This window comes from Sceloporus occidentalis, unplaced genomic scaffold (genome assembly GCF_023333645.1).
Source record: "Sceloporus occidentalis isolate IW3139 unplaced genomic scaffold, rSceOcc1.0.p SCAF_120, whole genome shotgun sequence".
In the NCBI taxonomy this organism is placed as follows: Eukaryota; Metazoa; Chordata; class Lepidosauria; order Squamata; family Phrynosomatidae; genus Sceloporus; species Sceloporus occidentalis.
This window is the reverse complement of record NW_028317100.1, coordinates 1351676-1370828: the sequence shown is the minus strand read 5'-3', so window position 1 is coordinate 1370828 and position 19153 is coordinate 1351676. Positions and strand designations below refer to the sequence as shown.

General features: G+C 41.7%; 1 protein-coding gene across 2 annotated transcripts in view; it reads left to right on the top strand.

The window, feature by feature from the left end:
- The window catches only part of LOC149282257 (actin filament-associated protein 1-like), a 39262-nt gene that overhangs the window by 14879 nt on the left and 5230 nt on the right, over nt 1–19153 (top strand). The window contains exons 6-12 of one of the 2 annotated variants that reach the window (XM_089498396.1): nt 1013–1105; nt 1777–1858; nt 9427–9576; nt 10722–10933; nt 11502–11647; nt 14712–14829; nt 16368–16625. In XM_089498396.1, coding sequence (XP_089354522.1) covers nt 1013–1105; nt 1777–1858; nt 9427–9576; nt 10722–10933; nt 11502–11647; nt 14712–14829; nt 16368–16625 — 1059 coding nt within the window. The remainder of the gene's footprint in view (nt 1–1012; nt 1106–1776; nt 1859–9426; nt 9577–10721; nt 10934–11501; nt 11648–14711; nt 14830–16367; nt 16626–19153) is intronic. The other variant, XM_089498397.1, reaches the window with a different exon arrangement.

The window sequence follows — 19153 nt, the reverse complement described above, 5'->3', positions numbered from 1 at the left end:
AACATGCTGCTGCCAAAATAACTTAAGGGGGTGCGAGCCAACAAAAGCCAAACATGTTTAAGCATTCAGCGGTCACGGATAAGACGACCATCGCCGTTCAGGATACCGAGTACACGGATTTCTTTGTTTGTTACACAGCCGCTGTATGTAAAACATGAAAATAATTTAGCCACTTATAGAACTGAACACCACAACATCTCACGACAAAGTCTCTAACCACGAGGGTCTTTATTAACCGTGTTAAAGACCCTCGTGCCTCTTGACAAAGCTTGATGTTGAGATTCAGCAGTTGCCGTAGCAACTAGTGATTCATGCCCCCTGCTGATTGGTCCATTTTCAGTTTGCCCCAGGATTGCGGTTCTTTTTGATTCAAGATGGCCTCCCTCATTAAATATGCTTGTTATGGGCTTTTTGCATGATTTCTTTTTCGTTCCTGTCATGCTCCCCCCATTGTGTTTATCAGATTCTTTCGGGTTAACAACGGGGTAAAGAAATAGACTCCCCCACCATCATCATGAAAAGTCTGCATAGAATGACTAATGCTAGCTTCATCCAGATAATAGAAATATACCATTACTCAGCACGGAAACCGGATCGTGTTATTAGCAGGAATTCTGCAAAAAGATACTTTACATGACAGCTGGGATTGACCCAAATTTATTAGAAGTTCCAACCAGTGTTGGAAGCAGCCAGTGAGGCTGCAACGCCGCGATGTGATATATCCCAGGCCGGTCTGCGCTCTTATTATATTCCTGACCCACATTAATCTCTTGTACAATCATTATGCAACTTTTATGTACAAACTTGACCCTTCAAATTATTTCAGCTCTAGGTCAGTGTGAGGTTTAATTGCATCATTGCATGAAACGGCTGTCTTTCTTTGTGTTTCACGGAAAGGAGTTGAAAGGGAATATTTGGGACGTAAAAAATGTATTTATCTAGAAAATGTAAGTTGAGCTGAGCGGTGCTTCTTGTTCCGTATACACATTCTTTGGTTGTGTTGGTCTTCCAGGTGATTAAAGATGTGTGCAGCAGCTGCGGTGGGACAGTGGACTCAGAGGGACCTTCGTCAAGCTCTCCCGTACCAAAGTCGGAACTGGAGAAGGTAGGTTTCTACCATCATTAAAATAAATCCAATCAAACATAAAGTTCTGAATTGCTTTAAGGATAACATGGATAATCTCCTAGAGTTCATTGGGGTCCATTTTTATTGGCCCAGGGGCAATATACAGGGACAGATATAAATCTCTGGTACAACTAGGTACAAAGAATACCGTCATTAGGACACGAGGTGGTAGAAATAAAAGTAGGCAGATGGTGCTGTAAGGCTACACTTGCTTATTTATAGCCCCACAAAAGTGGGAGCCATTCGGCAGATGTGTATTATAGAATTGGGCTTCAATTATCGGTACCCTCCCCGCTGCCTCGTCTTACACAGATCGTTCTCTCATATCCACTGCTTATACAAAGGAGAGTGTCAAGGTATGATGTCATACCCTAGTTCTTCACGCTTTAAACCCACGGAAGGACTGCTTGTGAGACCAGCACTAGAGAAGGCACGGACCTCCACTCGTCAAGAAAGATGACAGGCAGGTGGCACATCCGCTACCCCATCTGCCTTTGCCACCCTCGACATATAATCAGTCAGCCTAAAGCTGGATACGCTCCTGCCCTTCTGTGTAAATCTTGATACATAAAAGGCTTTTATGAAATCATGAAAAACAATTAACAAGACAATTGTTAGTTAGTAAGCTAATGCATATTTCCTTCAAACAGAAATTATCATTGGAAAGGCCCAGCTCTGACGGGGAAGGGAATCAAGAGAATGGCACAGCAATTCCTAACAGCAAGGAGGAGGGTATGTATGGCAAATGCCAACATATGGATGTGTAATAAACATGTTACATGGGGGACATACGGACAGCCAATGAGGCATCTCTCGTTACAACGTACAATGCAGAGCCTATGGCTGAAAGGACATCAGACATGAGGTCACACGTTGGAGCTGTGCGAATGGCTGCTACCCATTGGCAGTGTCTAGCTGATATTTAACCTGCCCGTCAGACTAAAACCAAGACGTCTAGTTTCATCCAGCAGTTATGGATTTCTTATCCTTTAATAATAATAACAGGTTTCCCAGCCTGCATCCATTAATTCTCTTTTTTGAAAGGTATAATTCATTAAGCTGAACCTTTCAAACACAGCTTTATCTAGAACACTTGTTGTCCAGCTGGCAGCCCGCTGGCAGAGATTAGGCTCTGTCTGGGTACTTAGTTTTGTGAAAGATCAACATAAACAGAAAAGAAATGACCATTTCTAGATGCTGGCGTGATGTAAAACCATGGGAAGCCTGCAGTAGGATATGTATTGATTTATAGCGAGGTGTGCAGATGATGCTCCAACCCTAATGAGCTTCTTCTGGAAGAAGGGCAGAGCTGGCTTTGTGTAACATAGTAACATAGTTCATAAGGTTGAAAAAAGACCAAAGTCCATCAAGTTCAACCTATATACATATTGTGTCCCTACTGTGTTGATCCAGAGGAAGGCAAAAAACCCTTATGAAGCAGATGCCAATTGCCCCATACCAGGGGGAAAATTCCTTCCCGACTCCAAATATGGCAATCAGAATAAATCCCTGGATCAACGTTCTGTCCCTATTAATCTAATATCCATAACTTGTAATATTATTGCTTTCAAGAAACACGTCCAGGCTCCTTTTGAACTCTTTTATTGAGTTTACCATCACCACTTCCTCTGGCAGAGAGTTCCATAATCTCACCGCTCTTACTGTAAAGAACCCCCGTCTGTGCTGGTGTAGAAACCTTCTTTCCTCCAGCCGTAGAGGATGTCCCCTTGTTATAGATACAGTCCTGGGTATAAATAGGTCCTGGGAGTGATCTCTGTACTGTCCCCTTATATATTTATACATAGTTATTAAGTCCCCCCTAAGCCGTCTTTTTTCCAAACTAAATAACCCCAATTCTGATAATCTTTCTGGGTACTGTAGTCCTCCCATTCCCCTTATTACTCTGGTTGCCCGTCTTTGAACCCTCTCCAGCTCCACTATATCTTTCTTGTACACTGGTGCCCAGTACTGTACACAGTATTCCATGTGTGGTCTGACTAGTGACTTGTACAGGGGTAGAATTATTTCCTTGTCGTGGGCATCTATGCCCCTTTTGATGCACCCCATGATTTTATTTGCCTTAGCAGCAGCTGCCTGACACTGGTCGCTACAGGTAAATTTACTGTTAACTAAAACTCCTAAGTCCTTTTCCATGTCAGTCGTCCCCAGTGTTTTCCCATTTAATACATATTCCCAGCCTGGATTTTTCTTCCCCATGTGCATAACCTTACATTTATCTGTGTTGAACCTCATCTGCCACATCCCAGCCCACTCAGAGTATGTACCATTAATAACCACCCTCTGTTTCCTATCACTGAGCCAGTTACTTACCCACATACACACATTCTCCCCCAGCCCAAGCATTCTCATTTTATGTACCAGCCTTTTATGTGGCACCGTATCAAATGCTTTGGAAAAATCAAGATATACGACATCCAGCGATTCACCCCGATCCAGTCTTGAGCTCACCTCCTCATAAAAGCTGATCAGGTTAGTTTGACAGGACCGATCCCTTGTAAACCCATGCTGATATGGAGTCATACACTTATTTTCATTGAGATACTCCAAAATAGCATCTCTTAGGAAACCCTCAAACAGTTTACACACAACAGAAGTTAAACTAACAGGCCTATAATTCCCCGGGTCACTTTTTGTCCCCTTTTTGAATATTGGCACAACATTTGCTATGCGCCAGTCCTGGGGAACAGACCCTGTCACTATAGAGTCCTTGAATATTAGAAATAGGGGTCTGTCTATTACATTACTTAACTCCCTTAGAACGCGGGGGTGAATGCCATCTGGACCTGGTGATTTGTCTATTTTGATTTTTTTTAGGCGGCACTGCACTTCTTCCTGCGTTAGACAGGCGACATGTACTGGGGCATTTATCTCATCCTGCTGTATATTACCTGGCATTTCATTTTCCTCTGTGAATACAGCAGAGAAGAATATATTTAATAGATTAGCTTTTTCCTGATCCCCGTCTATAACTTCTCCCTCATTACTTTTTAAGGGGCCAACGCTTTCATTGTTAACCTTTTTACTATTTATATAGTTAAAGAACATTTTGGGGTTTGTTTTACTCTCTTTGGCAATGAGTCTTTCTGTCTCCAATTTTGCTGCTTTTATCTGATTTTTACATATTTTATTTTTTTCCCGATAGCTTTTTAGTGCTTCCTCACTGCCTTCCTGTTTTAGTAGCTTAAATGCCTTTTTTTTGCCATTTATTGCCCCCTTTACATTTTTATTTATCCACATTGGTTTTCTCTTGTTCCTGACTCTTTTATTCCCATACGGTATGTACCTTTCACAGTGAGAATTTAAGATATTCTTAAAAATCTCCCATTGAGCGTCTGTACTCTTGTTTTTGAGGACATTTTCCCAATTTACAGTGTTAAGGGCTTCTCTTAGTTGATCAAACTTTGCCCTCCTAAAGTGCATAGTTCTTGTGGCTCCTCTAAGAGTTCCCTTATTGAAGGACAAGTTATAATGTATCATATTGTGATCACTATTTCCTAGATGTCCCCTGACCTGCACATTAGTTACTCTGTCAGGTCTGTTGGTTAATATTAAGTCCAGTAGGGCGCCCCCTCTGGTCGGGTCCTGTACCATTTGGGACAGATAATTATCCTTACTTATAGTCAGAAACCGGTTTCCTTTATGAGATTCACAGGTCTTGTTTTCCCAGTTTATGTCGGGATAGTTAAAGTCCCCCATAATAACCACCTCATTGTGATTAGCTGCCTTGTTTATTTGCTTTAATAATTGATCTTCTGCTGCTTCCATTATATTTGGTGGCTTATAGCAAACCCCGATCAGTATTTTATTATTTTTCTTTCCATATATTTCTACCCATAATGACTCCACATTATCATTTCCCTCACATATATTCTCCCGCAGTGTGGCCTTTAGGCTGGACTTTACATAAAGGCAAACTCCTCCCCCTTTTCGTTTTTTCCGATCCTTCCTGAATAGACTATAACCCTGTATGTTAACCGCCCAGTCATAGCTATCATCCAACCATGTCTCTGTTATACCCACTATGTCATAATTTTCTTCAGACATTATTAACTCCAGTTCGTCAGTTTTATTGGTCAGACTTCTGGCATTAGTAAGCATACAATTTAGAGGTGTATGGTTTTTTTCCCTATGAAGCCTATCCCTATTAACTATTCTAACCCCTCCCTCTGCTCCACCCCCAGGTACATTTATAAGCCCCAGCTCTCTATCTACACTATCTTCCCCTTCTATATTGTAGTTTCCCTCCCCCCCTTTCCCTAGTTTAAACACTCCTCCACCCTTCTAACCATCTTCTCCCCAAGCACAGCTGCACCCTCCCCATTGAGGTGCAGCCCGTCCCTACCGTAGAGCCTGTATCCGACAGAGAAGTCGGCCCAGTTCTCCATGAACCCAAACCCCTCCTTCCTACACCAGCTTCTGAGCCACTTGTTTAGCTCTCTAATCTCCCGCTGCCTCTCTGGTGTGGCACGTGGTACAGGTAATATTTCAGAAAATACTACCTTGGAGGTCCTTGCCTTAAGCTTGCTACCCAAGTCCCTGAAATCATTTTTAAGGACACTCCGCCTCCCTCTCACTTTGTCATTGGTGCCAATGTGCACCATGACTGCTGGGTCTTCTCCAGCCCCCCCCAGTAATCTGTCAACCCGATCCGCGATGTGCCGAACTCGAGCGCCAGGCAGACAACACACTGTTCGGCGATCCCGGTCTTTGTGACAGATCGCCCTGTCTGTCCCCCTAATAATTGAGTCCCCCACTACCAGCACCTGTCTGGCCTGCCCTGCGCTCCTCCTTCCCTCCTTACTGGAGCAGACACCCCTCTGGTGGTCAGAGGCAGTGACTTGCTGCAGTACTGCTAACTCTGAACTAACATCCCCCTCATCTGCCAGCCGGGCAAACTTGTTGGGGTGTGCTAGATCAGGACTAGCCTCCCTGTGTAGATACAGTGTTATGTCTCTGATGGCCTCACCAAAAAAGAATATGTATTAAAGCACTTGAGTACTTTAATATACATTTTTTTTTTTAAGATTCAAACCGCTACAGCTCCCTTCCTCCTCTGCGGTTAAAAAATACTTGCCACTCATTGCCTACACGCTAGCCATCATTTGCACTCTAACGCAAATGATACAAGAGTGTGGCCTTTAACTTTTTTGTGTGTGCAAGTGGCTAGAGAGAGAGCAATCAGAATCTCATTCCCTGCCACTAGCTATTTGCATTGCAAGATGAGACCCCTAGGCCAATGAGACCCCTGGGCACATGCACAGAAAGTGCTCCCATTGATGTAAATAGTAGTGTTTTCCTGCCAGTTATTGGCCCCAAGGTGGGACAAAAGAATACCAATTTTTTTTTTTTCCTACTCTTTTCACGTCATTTAAGGTGTTTTACGAAGTACTTTAATGTGTATTTTTGTCGATGGGTCCTTAGACTACCATTTTGTGATATGGCTTTCAAGAAGTCTCTGTTGACTATCCATTGTGCCTTCTTACCAGAGAAGCTTTAAGATACCGACTCTTTGTCACACAGCAACGTCTAGTAAATACGCCCCTGTGTTTTGATGCCTGGGGTTATTGTCTTTTTTGGAGGTAACTATAGTTTTGCTGGCTTTACTTTCCAAAAGTGTTGGATTTGTTACTGCTGAGGCTTTCTTTTTACTGAAGAACCCTGCAGTGTATGAACTCCATTAAGCTATTATTTATGAAAATTCCGGTTTGCGGTGGAGAAGTCTTTCTGTTGACCACTTTTTTCAGGTATCCCCTACCTGTATTTCTAGCAGCCATGTCTCCATATTTTCCCGTTTCTCTTTTTTTTTTTTTTTTAAACAAACTATCTTTTAAAAAATCACTTAAAGGAACACACTCCTTATTGAGATGTCAGTTATAGCTCATATTTCAGTCAATATATGTTTTTTTAGTCACCGTTGAAGGACATAAATTAGTTTATCCTCTTGTTTTTCAGAGGGAATGACTTCCTTCCATTTCCGCTCTGGGTAGACCACCCGGCTGTCTTACAGGAATAATTATGTAGCGTTTTCCTTTTTATAGAGTTAATGCTTCCTTAGTTTAACCTCTGTGTACCCCTGCGGTTTCTGCTTGTCTGGCCGGCATGGTGGGACTCACTATGTCCCATTGTTGGAGATAAGAATTCCGGAATTCTAATGCTTCACGAGCCTTCTTTGGTAAAAGTTGAATGTTTACATAGCTCCCTATAACCTGATCCGAGCTCTCTGAATAAATCATCTACTTGAAAAGCATACTGGTGTAGGCGATACAGCTTTCCGTGAGGACTGATGATTATAGTTTATAAGGATTTGCATTACATTGGAAGAATATTTTTCTCTTTGAGCGCTGTATACAGTAATGTAGGTCGACGTTGACCAAAAACCTGGCATTTTTAATTCCAAAAATCTTCCTTTATCTGCAGACCTGGAGGCGGCCATTGCTGTTGGTCATGTGATATTTTGGGTGACTTTCTATGCTCAGTCACCACACTGAGCTGATTTTTTTTATATAGCAATGCTAATGAAGTCTGTTCCTCCATAGACTTTCATTAGACTGTCAGACTGCGTGATTAAAACTGAGCCATTCTATTGTTTACCGCAGGCAGTATGATAAGGAGTCAGGGCGTGCGCCTGGTAGATTGGGCTAAGATAACAGAGTAAGGATAAATACAAATGGCTAACATGCTGCTGTCTGAAAACACTATATTATGCAAAAACTAGAACCGTTTAACCAACGGAAATGGCAACATTTTTAGATATGGTACTAGTAATAAAAATGGTGGCAGTTAAGAAAGGTTTGGAAGAGATTTGTTCTGGGTGTTAAGGACATTGGAAGTGTTTGTTAATAATTTGTTTTCTTAAATGAGGCATAACCTAAAATTAATCGACCGTTTCTTGTTATAGAGGCATGCTTGCTAATATTCTGTTTTGCTTTATTGGATCAGAATGGAGCAGTAATGCTATCTGTGAGTTGAGTAGTGATGTCATCCTTCACTCACATCAGGTGGCAATAGCATTATGCCTCACTTTGCTAATGCAATTACCTTGTTGCACCCTTTGTGTCTATGTACATAACCAATTTTTTAGGGAAAATCAAGACTGTATTCAGAACACAAGACCATGGAGACATTGCTCAGGGAAATTGTGGAACAGAACATGTTGGGATTTATAAAGCTGATCACATGTGTTAATAACTGATTGTTAGTGATAATGACAGATACCAGGAGTTAGAATATGTGGCTTTATGCCCAAGTACCTTTGGGGCAACATCATAGATGTAACTGGCCCATTGAGCATCAGGATACCAAGGGGCCTAATCGCACAAAATGGCGCCCTGTGATTATAAAAGCAGAGTTAGTGGCTGCTTACCTTACTTATTAAAACTTTGTATTATTCACCCAATGATCAGTTAATAAAACACACAAAAGAACACAAATTAGAGTAGGCGCATGGATATAATGATTATTAGCTTTTATTTATAGAGAGCCAACAGGTTCTTCAGCTGTTATATACGCCGTTCTCAGGAAGAACGTGAAGAGCTCTCAAGTTGTCAGACAATCTAAGGGCTCTTACTCTGCAGTTTTACTGTAAACTGACATAATTTGCACTTGAAGAATAGGAATTGTTTAATGGAAAACATTCACCGTTTCTTTTATTTATTTTTGTATAAAAAATAAACACTGTCCAATTAGGCTTAAATTTACGGTATTTGCGTCACTGCTAACCACAATAAAAGAAAGTGTTTGAGCTGGGGGAAGAATACATAAATTGCTTTTTTTCCATTTTAGTGTGCTTTCACTGCAGAAAGAACATAACATTTTTATGCATTATCATGTATTATGTATGGCTCTTTGATACTTTGGTTCTGGTTAAAGGTACACTCCAGCCATTAGATGCATGCATTGGAGGGATTCTGCAGAATTTCCCAAATGGGATTTACCTTTTTTTCCTCAGCCATGAGCTTCTAGGCTTGCAGGAGATGTCTTTGGACAATGACCCCCCCCCCCCCCACTGCCTACACTGACATGCAATACTCATCTCTACTCTACTCCAGCCTTGACTCAGCAAGAGTGCTGAGTGAGGTCTAAGAAGACCCCCGGTGTGCATGTGCAGAGATCGCTCCCATTAATTACAAAAGGGAGCACTTTCCTGCCATTGATTGGCTGCTACAACCAGTGGTTGAAGAATACATATAAGAGTATTTACAAAGTAACATGCAGTCTTTGTTGTGTTCTTCCTTCAATGTCAATTATTTTTACAAAATATTTTTGTTATTTTCCATCAGCGAAAAGAAAGAAAATGAACAAGACGGAACCAAAGGGCACAGTGACCAAAGTAACAGGAAAGAAAATAACAAAAATAATTGGCCTCGGGAAGAAAAAGCCAAGCACCGACGAGCAGACTTCTTCAGCTGAAGAAGACATTCCAACATGCGGTGAGTGACAAGTGCAAGACTGAACAAATGGTGGATCCCCGACTATTGCTTAAATGGATCATGGTGATCCCAACAAGCTACTGTCCACAGGTTAAGGATAATGGGAGATGTGGTTCTGCCAGCTTTCGCCTGAAGAAAAGACTTCATTATTGCACATGGCTGTTCTAGTCTGTTCTAGACCCCAGCATGTTCATATATGGGAACTTTGTTAACAGACTGGCCCACAGACTCACCAAATATTAAATCTGTGATCATCATCACAAAGATTGTATTCTTTAGAGAGTCTGTAGTGAAATCAGAGTACGTCTGAGGACGTCGGCTCTGTGTTAAACAGGTAATTTGAGGGTTGATATTTTGATAAATGGCATTTGAGATGATCTATGGACCTCCTTGGAATCCCTGTTGAGTCGTGTTCCTCAGAACTTGGAGTGATGAACCTCTACCCATTGTACAGCGTTGTGGAATCTGATAGAGCTATTAAAATCAATGGATAATAATAGTCCGTTAATATATAATAGTATGCAGTCTTCCAGCTTCTCTCAAGGAAGGGATTTTAGTAAGTTGTGGCTTTTATTGAGTTAAGGTTTTAGGTTTCTCTAGGCTCGCCCTTCAACGTGTAGCCACATTCAGATGATTGCTACTTGAAGAAAAGTACCAGCATAAGTTTAATGTGTTCAGACATCCAAAGAAACCATTAATTTGTTTTCCTTCTGCAAGAGAGCATCCCACCAGGACACCAATGCTATGACACCATAAACTTGATTCCTTTTTTGTTTTAATATAAAATAATGTATTTTTTTTATAAATTGCAATTATTTTTAAAACTGAATGTTAGTTGTATAGATTCGCCCAATGTGGCTGTCTAGCGTTAGTGTGAAAGTTTCTGAGCGAAAAGGTGTTTGGATTGGAGGAAAATAGGGATCAGGACAATAAATAAAGTTTACTTCACTGATCTGAGAATTAAAAAATAAACCTAACAAAAGTTATACAAATGCTTAATATTTAGGTAAACAGTGATAATATTTTCTCTCTCTGGGATTCTCTTTTAAGATAGCTGCTAGGTAAACACTGGTATCATCTTTCTCTACGATGTCTCAGGCCCTTGCCGGGTTCAGCACCTCACCATCTACAATGTTTTATCTCAGGGTATCTGAACGTGCTTTCCAACAACCGATGGAGAGAACGCTGGTGTCGAGTCAAAGACAATAAGCTCATCTTCCACAAAGACCGGACAGATCTGAAGACACACATTGTTTCTATCCCTCTTAGAGGGTGTGAAGTTATTCCTGGCTTAGACTCTAAACATCCCTTAACGTTCCGACTACTCCGCAACGGTCAAGAGGTCGCCGTGCTGGAGGTAATGCTCTTTCATGTAGGAATGGTCACTGTAGGCATGCATGTTGTGCTGGAGAATTAAATGCCTGCTTTAGTCTCTCATTTTGAGTCTTACCCATTTCTTGTGGGCCATTTAGGCACCCCAGGTGGTTGCATATGTGCATCTACTTATAATGTCTTTTAACAATACATACCTCCCAAGACAGTCCATCTCTTGGCCCCAGTCCGTCTGTCCCTCGTCCCTCGTTCCTCCCGATATCCCTCTGTTCTACAAGCTCAGAATGTTTGCTTGTTATGGGGGGTATCACAGTGTTCTACAGCCCTAAAAATCACAAAAATGTTTGGATAGACAGCAGAAAATGTGTTTATGCCAATAAATTGACATTATTCTTCCAAATGCCTTACTCAGCTATGTTTCACTCATATTGGCTTGCACTTTTCTCTGCTGAGCGAGTTATGGCTTTCACAATATTATCTTAGTAACTCTAAAGATGCACAGGGGGTTTTTTTCACTTTAAAATGCAGAACACTTTGCTTTTATATTTGAAAATATTATCTTCTCATGTACTTCATGATGGCTTTTTTTTTAGGCTTCATCATCAGAAAACATGGGCAGATGGATTGGAATATTACTCTCTGAGACGGGCTCCTCTACAGACCCTGGAGCTCTGCACTATGACTACATCGATGTGGACACAACAGCGAACGTGATACAAACGGCAAAACAGTCTTTCTGGTAAGAAGTCAAGAACATGGCAATCAGCAGACATATTTTTTAAAGGCGTACCATTTTTATTATCTAATTCAAAGTGGATTGTTCAGATATATTGACCTATTGGCATTTGAGTACCAAAGCCATGAGTAGTGTATTCTGGGGGGAAATGGCAGCCATGTAATCTATTCTGTAGGGTTATAATTGAATGCAAGTTATTTTTTAACCAGTTATAATGTAGTTACTATGGGCTGTGCTTGATGCTCAGACCCTTAATAATAGGGCTTTTTATATGGTTTCTATGGTATTTGGCAATTAACCGCAAAGGCTTCCTCCATTGTATTGTACAAGGACTAAGGTGACCTGAGCAGGACTTGTAGTATATGTGGTCTACTGAAAAGGAAGAGTCCTTATTATATCGTAAGTAATTACAAAGGAGGCATCACACAGTTTCTAAAAAGTTTAAATCTCTTTATGACATATACTGTTTAAACGTAACACCTTACGTATAGGAGAAATTTTTGAAGGGAAGCCCTTCTAGACACCCCAGGAAATGGGATGGGTGCTCCCTGAAATTGCTTCCCCATTCTGCTGAAAACAGTATTTCTATTTTGCTGTGGATGTTTTTTTTTACATCCACATCTGTAAATGATATAACAGCTAGCACATGCTTCTTAGGCTTAATTCCCCTATAATTGTGCATCATATTTTAAAACCGTTATGTTTGCAAGTTCCACAAACAATAAGTCATTAGGATCGTTTTTTGGAACTATATAACTTCAGCAATCCACGATTGTGAAAAGCAGCATGCTGTTTTATTCTTGGGCTAGATTCGTTGCTGGAGAAAATTGAGATATATTGGCCGGCGTATCCCCGTTTCTAATTAATTTTTGTTCCGTTGCAGTCCATGGGAGGACTGCTATCCAGTTACTGAAAAGTTTGAATCCAGGATTAAATCCAGCCCCCCTGACTCATAAAATTGTCAAAATTAGTTTACAGACGTTAAAAAGACTTGGGTATTTGCTGACCTAAGTTGTTGCTAAACATTAGAGTCTACTATTCTTTATCTCAGGGTATAAGAAAGGCTCTAGTCCTTCCGTTCATATAAAGGAATAAACGGCAGCGTCCGGGGGGGGGGGTTTGATCGTATTTTACCCTTTGCAGGTTTTACGAAATATAAATGAACAGTCGTTTAGTAGATATTGACAAAATGGGCCAACAATTGCAAGCAAATATTCTTCGTGTAGAAAACAGTGAAAATATAAAAAAAAAATCCAAGGTCTTCAAACCATGAGATTTTTCTGCTGTGGTGGCTTAGTACAAAACAAAACTCTCTTAGTGTTACAAATTTATTACAGCGCTCTTTCTAAACGGAGGAATCCATGCTTACCAACGCCATAGCTTGGCTGGAATTAATGTTATGTCAGTTGATGCATGTTAACATTTTCTGTTCCATTTAATTAAGTCGTATTTACTTGAATAAGTCATCGAGGGCGTCTGTTATTGTGAGAGGATCAGGCAAGCGGCCAATTTCTTCGATGTAGATTGAATTACAAAGGGTATAAATAAAAGGAATTAATAAACCATGGAGGTTAATGTCTCTGTGATGTTGTAGTCCGGTGCTAGTTAACCTTCGCGCTGTCCTCTGCATGGCCACAGAATTTTTGGACACTCTGGTGATGCTTTGTAATGGGGAAACAAACGAGGTGGATTCCATAGATGTAGGAGAGGGTGCAACAAACAAGCGAAGAAGGTGATCGGTGATCCAAAACTGTGGGAGCCACAGTGGAGCCGAGTCCCCAATCTTCGTCTTCTGGGGCTGCCCTCCCCGAAGGGACATGCAGCCCCTTCCTTCCTTCCCACCCAGGCAGAAGCCCTGGGTGGGCCGAATCTTCTAGGATCTCCCCGAGGGGGGATCCACTGAAATCTTCAATCCCCCCGGGATCCTGTTATACCGGCCATGCTTCATTTTTGCTAAGCCGCATGGAGGCCACCACTACCTGTCTTGATGTAGCTGACTAACTGTAAATAATTAAGAAATATGCCAATTTCCTCTTAATAATCTTTACATTTTTAAATCTCCTTGTAATTCAAGTTCTGCTCATTTTGTGCTTAAAGCGGAAGCCTTAATTTCTGTGTTTTTCTACAATAAGCCTCGTGTAACGATAAACAATAAATGTATAAAAAAAACAGTATTTGTATACTATGGAAGCAGTCATCTTAACTTCCCGTTCTCGCCGGATCGCTTCTCCCAATATGTCCGCTCTCACCTATTGTTAAGCTCCTGATTGTTGTTGACTGGTACGACCGGGGTGAGGAGAAGGGAGGAAACTTTAGAGCAAGAAATAAATTGTGTTGAAATCTGCCACATAACAAAACTATCCCCAAAAACATTTTCACCGATCAACAAGCAAAAAAACGACCATGGGTGGTTCTCGTAAATGAACGTGAACGTTCCCATTTCAGTTATGTTTCATATAAAAATGCTCATGTAAAGGTTCTTGATTATCTGGAATAATCCAATATATTTTTGATGGTAATCAATCCGGGAAAATCTCATTTAACTCCAATTGCATCATACATGGTTTTAGTGTATGAACCGGAACCACGTGACTCCTGCTTACCCCATCATAATGACTACAAAAAAATGTAGCTGTCGTTAAAAGCCCTTCTTACCCCTATCCCCAACTTATAGCCCAGGGGTGTCCAACCAGCGGCCCTCCAGCTGCTGCAGGACTACATCTCCCATCCTCCTCAGCCAGCCCCTTAGCTGAAAGAGCATTATGTGAGATGTAGTCCTGCAGCAGCTGGAGGGCCGCAGGTTGGACGCCCCTGTTATAGCCGGTCCTCTGCCAAGTAGAAAGTAGCACTGTGATCACAACAGGGGTTGGCCATACAATATATATACAATACCAGCATATGTTTCATTCTATAGGTAAATATTAATAGTCACTTATATAGGGCCAGTAAGCAATGCTTAGAGGCTGTCAGGAATTAAGAAATGTGAAATTTGTTTTTTTTTATTGTTTGACAAGATAAAAAAAAAAATACTATTTCTTGGAAAAAAATGTTTTTATTGTTCTTTCAGTTTTATGAACAGAAGAGTGATATCAACAAATCCGTACCGAGAAGCCCCCACAAACGGCTATTCCTGTCCCAGCGGGATGGCCCTTCATTACGATGACGTCCCGTGCATTAATGGATTGGTAAGAGTGAAAATTGTTTACGCGTGCAAAGCAGAAAGCACATCTGTAATCAATAAACCACAGCGAATCCAAATATTCTTGTCTGCATCTCATCAGTTAGGCTGTGTCTCTTTTTATGACCACAAATGACTGCATAGGTCATTATTATGGTGCGGTAAATACCTAAGAAAGCACAAAAAGGTATTGGCACGGGACTGAAGTGAAATTAATTTCAGTGCGTTCCTGTGCCCAAGGTCAGGAGGGAGGAGTAAAGCCCTCGTCTGGAACCCACGCAACCTCTAATCTGGCAGCGCTAGCTCTGATAGAATCTTTTTTTTTTAGCTATTGATAGGATGGAGTTAACATGCTGATCAGAATATCTGCTGCAAGATGTATTTCTTATGTCAGGGCTTGACAAATTTGTTGTGAATCTAGGCGCCAGCTAAAAAAGTTAGGAGCCAGGATTTTTTTTTAAACTAACGGTTAGAAGCGATCTGATCATCATCAGCCCACTTACTAAACTCACAGCATTTGACCTGGAAGCACCCTGGACTTTCAGGTCAGTGCTGGTTTTTGTTGTTGTTTCTTTTAATTATTATTTTTTTGATATTTTTTTTTTTTAATGCTTTCAATGCTGATGTTCCATTGGAGCACAGCATTGACTGGTATTTAGCCCCCTCAAGCTTGTGGGGACAAATGTTAACCCCTGCAATGCCACGAATGTGTCATACACAATTGTGGAATTGAAGGGGTTAACGCTGCACTGTCGCTCTCAGGGAGCGATCAGGCAGCAGGGGGGTGTTGGGGCTGGTCTCTCCCCTCTCCCGGAAGCTGCCTCTGGCAGCTGGGACCCAATTGCTGGTCTATAGACCATCCATTGCAGGGGGAGTCTCTCTGATGACTGCTGTAGGCTTCCATGCCTACAGGAATCATCAAAGGGCTTGTGGGGGCTCGTTTTTGCTGTTGCTGGTCTGCCTGGGCTTTCAGACAGACCACCAGCAGCAGAGCCCCTTACAAAATGGAAATTAACCCCTAAAATGCCACGGCATTGAAGGGGTTAACGCTGCACTTTCGCTCTCATGGAGCGATCAGGCAGCAGGGGGGTGTTGTGTCAAATCAACACTCAAACCCCTATCCTGAAGCTGCCTGTGGCAGCTGAAAACGCGATTGCAGGTTTTCCTGCAATCGCGGTTTCAGCCGACAGAATCACTCCGTGGGAGTGATCTCAGGCTCGGGGGCGGGCTCTGAGTGGCTGGGTAGACAGCAGCAGCAGCAGCGCCCCTGCGATCACAAGCTGACAAACACCTAGGCGCCAGGAGCTGGTGCCTGGGATTTGTCGAGTCCTGTCTTATGTATATTTGGCAAAAAAAGAAATACATCAGTAAATTGTAAAAGCTTATTCTGTGAAGTATATGGGAAAAAAATTATGGTGGGACTGTGCCTTTAATGTCTATTTCTAACCATTTTTGCATGAAACCTTTCGCTTTGTTGTCACTGTTATTCTGCTCTTCTCTGCGCATGCTGTCTCTGCTAATAAATAAGATATATGTGTATTGCAGTGGGTGCCCGATGAGGATACATCTCATAACCAACAGAAAGGCGAAGAGGGGCTTTATGATGACTCAGGCCTGTACGATAACTTACCGTCTCCGAAAATCTTTGCTCGCTACGCGCCCGCTGACAAAAAAGCCAATAGATTTTCTACTGACAAATCTTCTTCTTCCCACTACAAAACTCCTGTCTCGTCCAGTCTGTCTTCTCAGTCTGTCACTAATACCTCTGCGGTGGGGAGGGGATCACTCGGTTCTCCGTCTCAGGTACGAGACCCTTCTAAGAAACCTACCGACTTCGTCCGCCTGCTGCTTCTTATGTGTGTACATGAGCAGATCGTCCGGCGTAATTATGATGTCATTTTTCATTGCCGTAGTATTAGGTAACATATTCTCTTCCGGTTCATTTCAGAAATACTATTGTGTTTATAATTTTAGTTATCGGCTTTTTTTTTTTGTTTGTATTTCTTCCACTTCCTCAATTATTTGGATGAAATTCTGTCGCTCTCGGCCAATCAGTTTTGCTGCACAGGTGTTTGCTCTCCAATGGCAGTCTGATGACCTGCCTAGTACATATGTGACAAAAGTAACTGTGAGAAAGAAGCACAAAAAGGATCTCATCAAGGTGTAAATGCTCCCTAAAGCCCTTGTTACATTAGACAACGTGGCGGTTATAAATGCAACTGCAAGTAAAAAATTAAAAAGACTTATGAAGGTGGCCCAGGAGCTTTAACCGGGAGCAGCCAAGGTCTGAGCCCATTTGCCACCCCCTGATTCCGGATCATGGGCATTGTAGTTTAACAGCCTGTACAGAGCTCTAAGTACCGTTGATTAATGTATATTCCAGGTCACGGCAGTTGAAAGAGAGACTGTAGGATAATTTTTTCTTTTTTTTTTGCTTAACTCACAAACCTTATTTGATCCTTACACCTCAAAAACACATCACACAAAATAACCTTTAAAATGCAGGAAACTACACGAAAAACTTAGGTAAAAGAGTTGACATACTGTGAGTAGAATAAAAGATGGTTTTTATGTGGTGTCAAAAGTTTACACACCCGAGGGCTATTACAACTATATAATTTTTTTTGTCGTTAAATGAAGAAAAAGGATTACGTCCATCAATGTTAAATGCAGTTACCGTATTCGGCCTGCAGGTGGCACCACATGCAATATGTTTTACGATAACCCCCTGCGCTGAAAGTTCGCCCATTCATCAGTTTTAGAAATGTGTTAGGAGTTGTATCAATCCCGCCGTGTGATTAGTTTATTTGGACCTGCTCAGGCTGCATTTCGAACGTCCGTAGTTTATTATTCATTTCCAAGCTGACTGTTCCATGGCAGCAGACATTAATCGTCCGCTGGGTTTTTCGCACAGCGTTTTACATTTTTGTAGCGATGCTGATTTCTCATGTTTGAAAGACCTGTAGGTCACACAAAGTCATGGGCAGGGCGTTTAAACATAGGCATACGGCGCGTGGATCTAAGACAAGGGCAGTTCTGGATTCTGTGTTTCTATGTAAGAACTTAGAAGGGTCTCTTTTCGTCTGGGCTAAGAAACTTTTCCCCCCTCTCTTAACCTCTTTATCTTTTGCAGCCGCGGGGATCTGGTTCTTAGTCGTCTCATAGTCAGACCTATTTGAGCTCTGATTATAAGACAACCCCCATTTGCTCTGAAAAAAAGTTTGCCTCGTCTTATAATCGAGCAAATACGGTAATATTGCAGGGCTGAGTTGGCAGCCACAGCCTTTGTGGCAGACATTTCAGCAAATGACCTCCTCAATCCATGTCGTGACTTGGTGATCTTGGTACGGACACTTTGACTATCCCTGCCTCGATGAGGAGACACTCGGCAGTCGTAATCGGTTATAATGGAACCAATCGATATTTCAGGATTGTTTGAACCTTTATCTTGGTTGCCAGACCTCTCCTTCAAGAGCATGCTAATGTATAGAACGTCACGCAGCAGACACGTGTAATCCCGTCGGCTCACATTCATGCCCCTGAGCTCTGACATGTCAGCCCCTATGTAATAGAGGAGAGTAACGTTACACATTGGGGAGCGCTGCAAGGTTTTGATCTTTCTATTTGTCTCCTCTGATCTAGTGAACAGTCACCTGTTTATCAAAAGAACTGTTATAGATCTTTATTTATTCGTTCCTGGTCTTGATTGCCGAGAAGTGAAACATAAATGCAGGGGGTCGACAGAATTAGCAAAAAATAATGTTTGACAGGCGAGGAAACGTCTGGTAAGGTTTTAAAGCAAGGAAACCCTCAATGATTCTGCAGGCATGAGATAGTCTGTTTCACGCTACAGACTTCAGCTCCCTCTAAGCTCAGCCAGCATTAGTACATGGGATTGGATAAGCGTGATGAGAGTAGTAGCCCGCAGCACTAGGGGTGCCAGATTTGGCCCAGTTTTGAACCATTCATTTAATCCCTCTTGATGTTTTTTTTCTTCTGGGTAATTTGATTTGCCCTCGCTTTGCGACTTGCACAGACAGGATTAACATTCCTTTGCAGTGATTCTTGCCGTGTAAATCTACCCCGTAATCCGTTATTATTTATATTTTATCATCGCATGCTGCTCGTTCTGCTCATTAACACATTAACTTCAGATTGTGAGCTCAATTTAGTGCCGTGAGGGTTAATTATAAAGAACAGTTCTGATGAAGATATTTAGCAAGGTCTTGGCTGTAGTATCCTTCCCTCTTTCCCCCACTGATAAAGGATTCATTTTTTATTCATTAAAAAAATATATTTCCAAATCACCAGACAGTAAAGATCAGACCAGG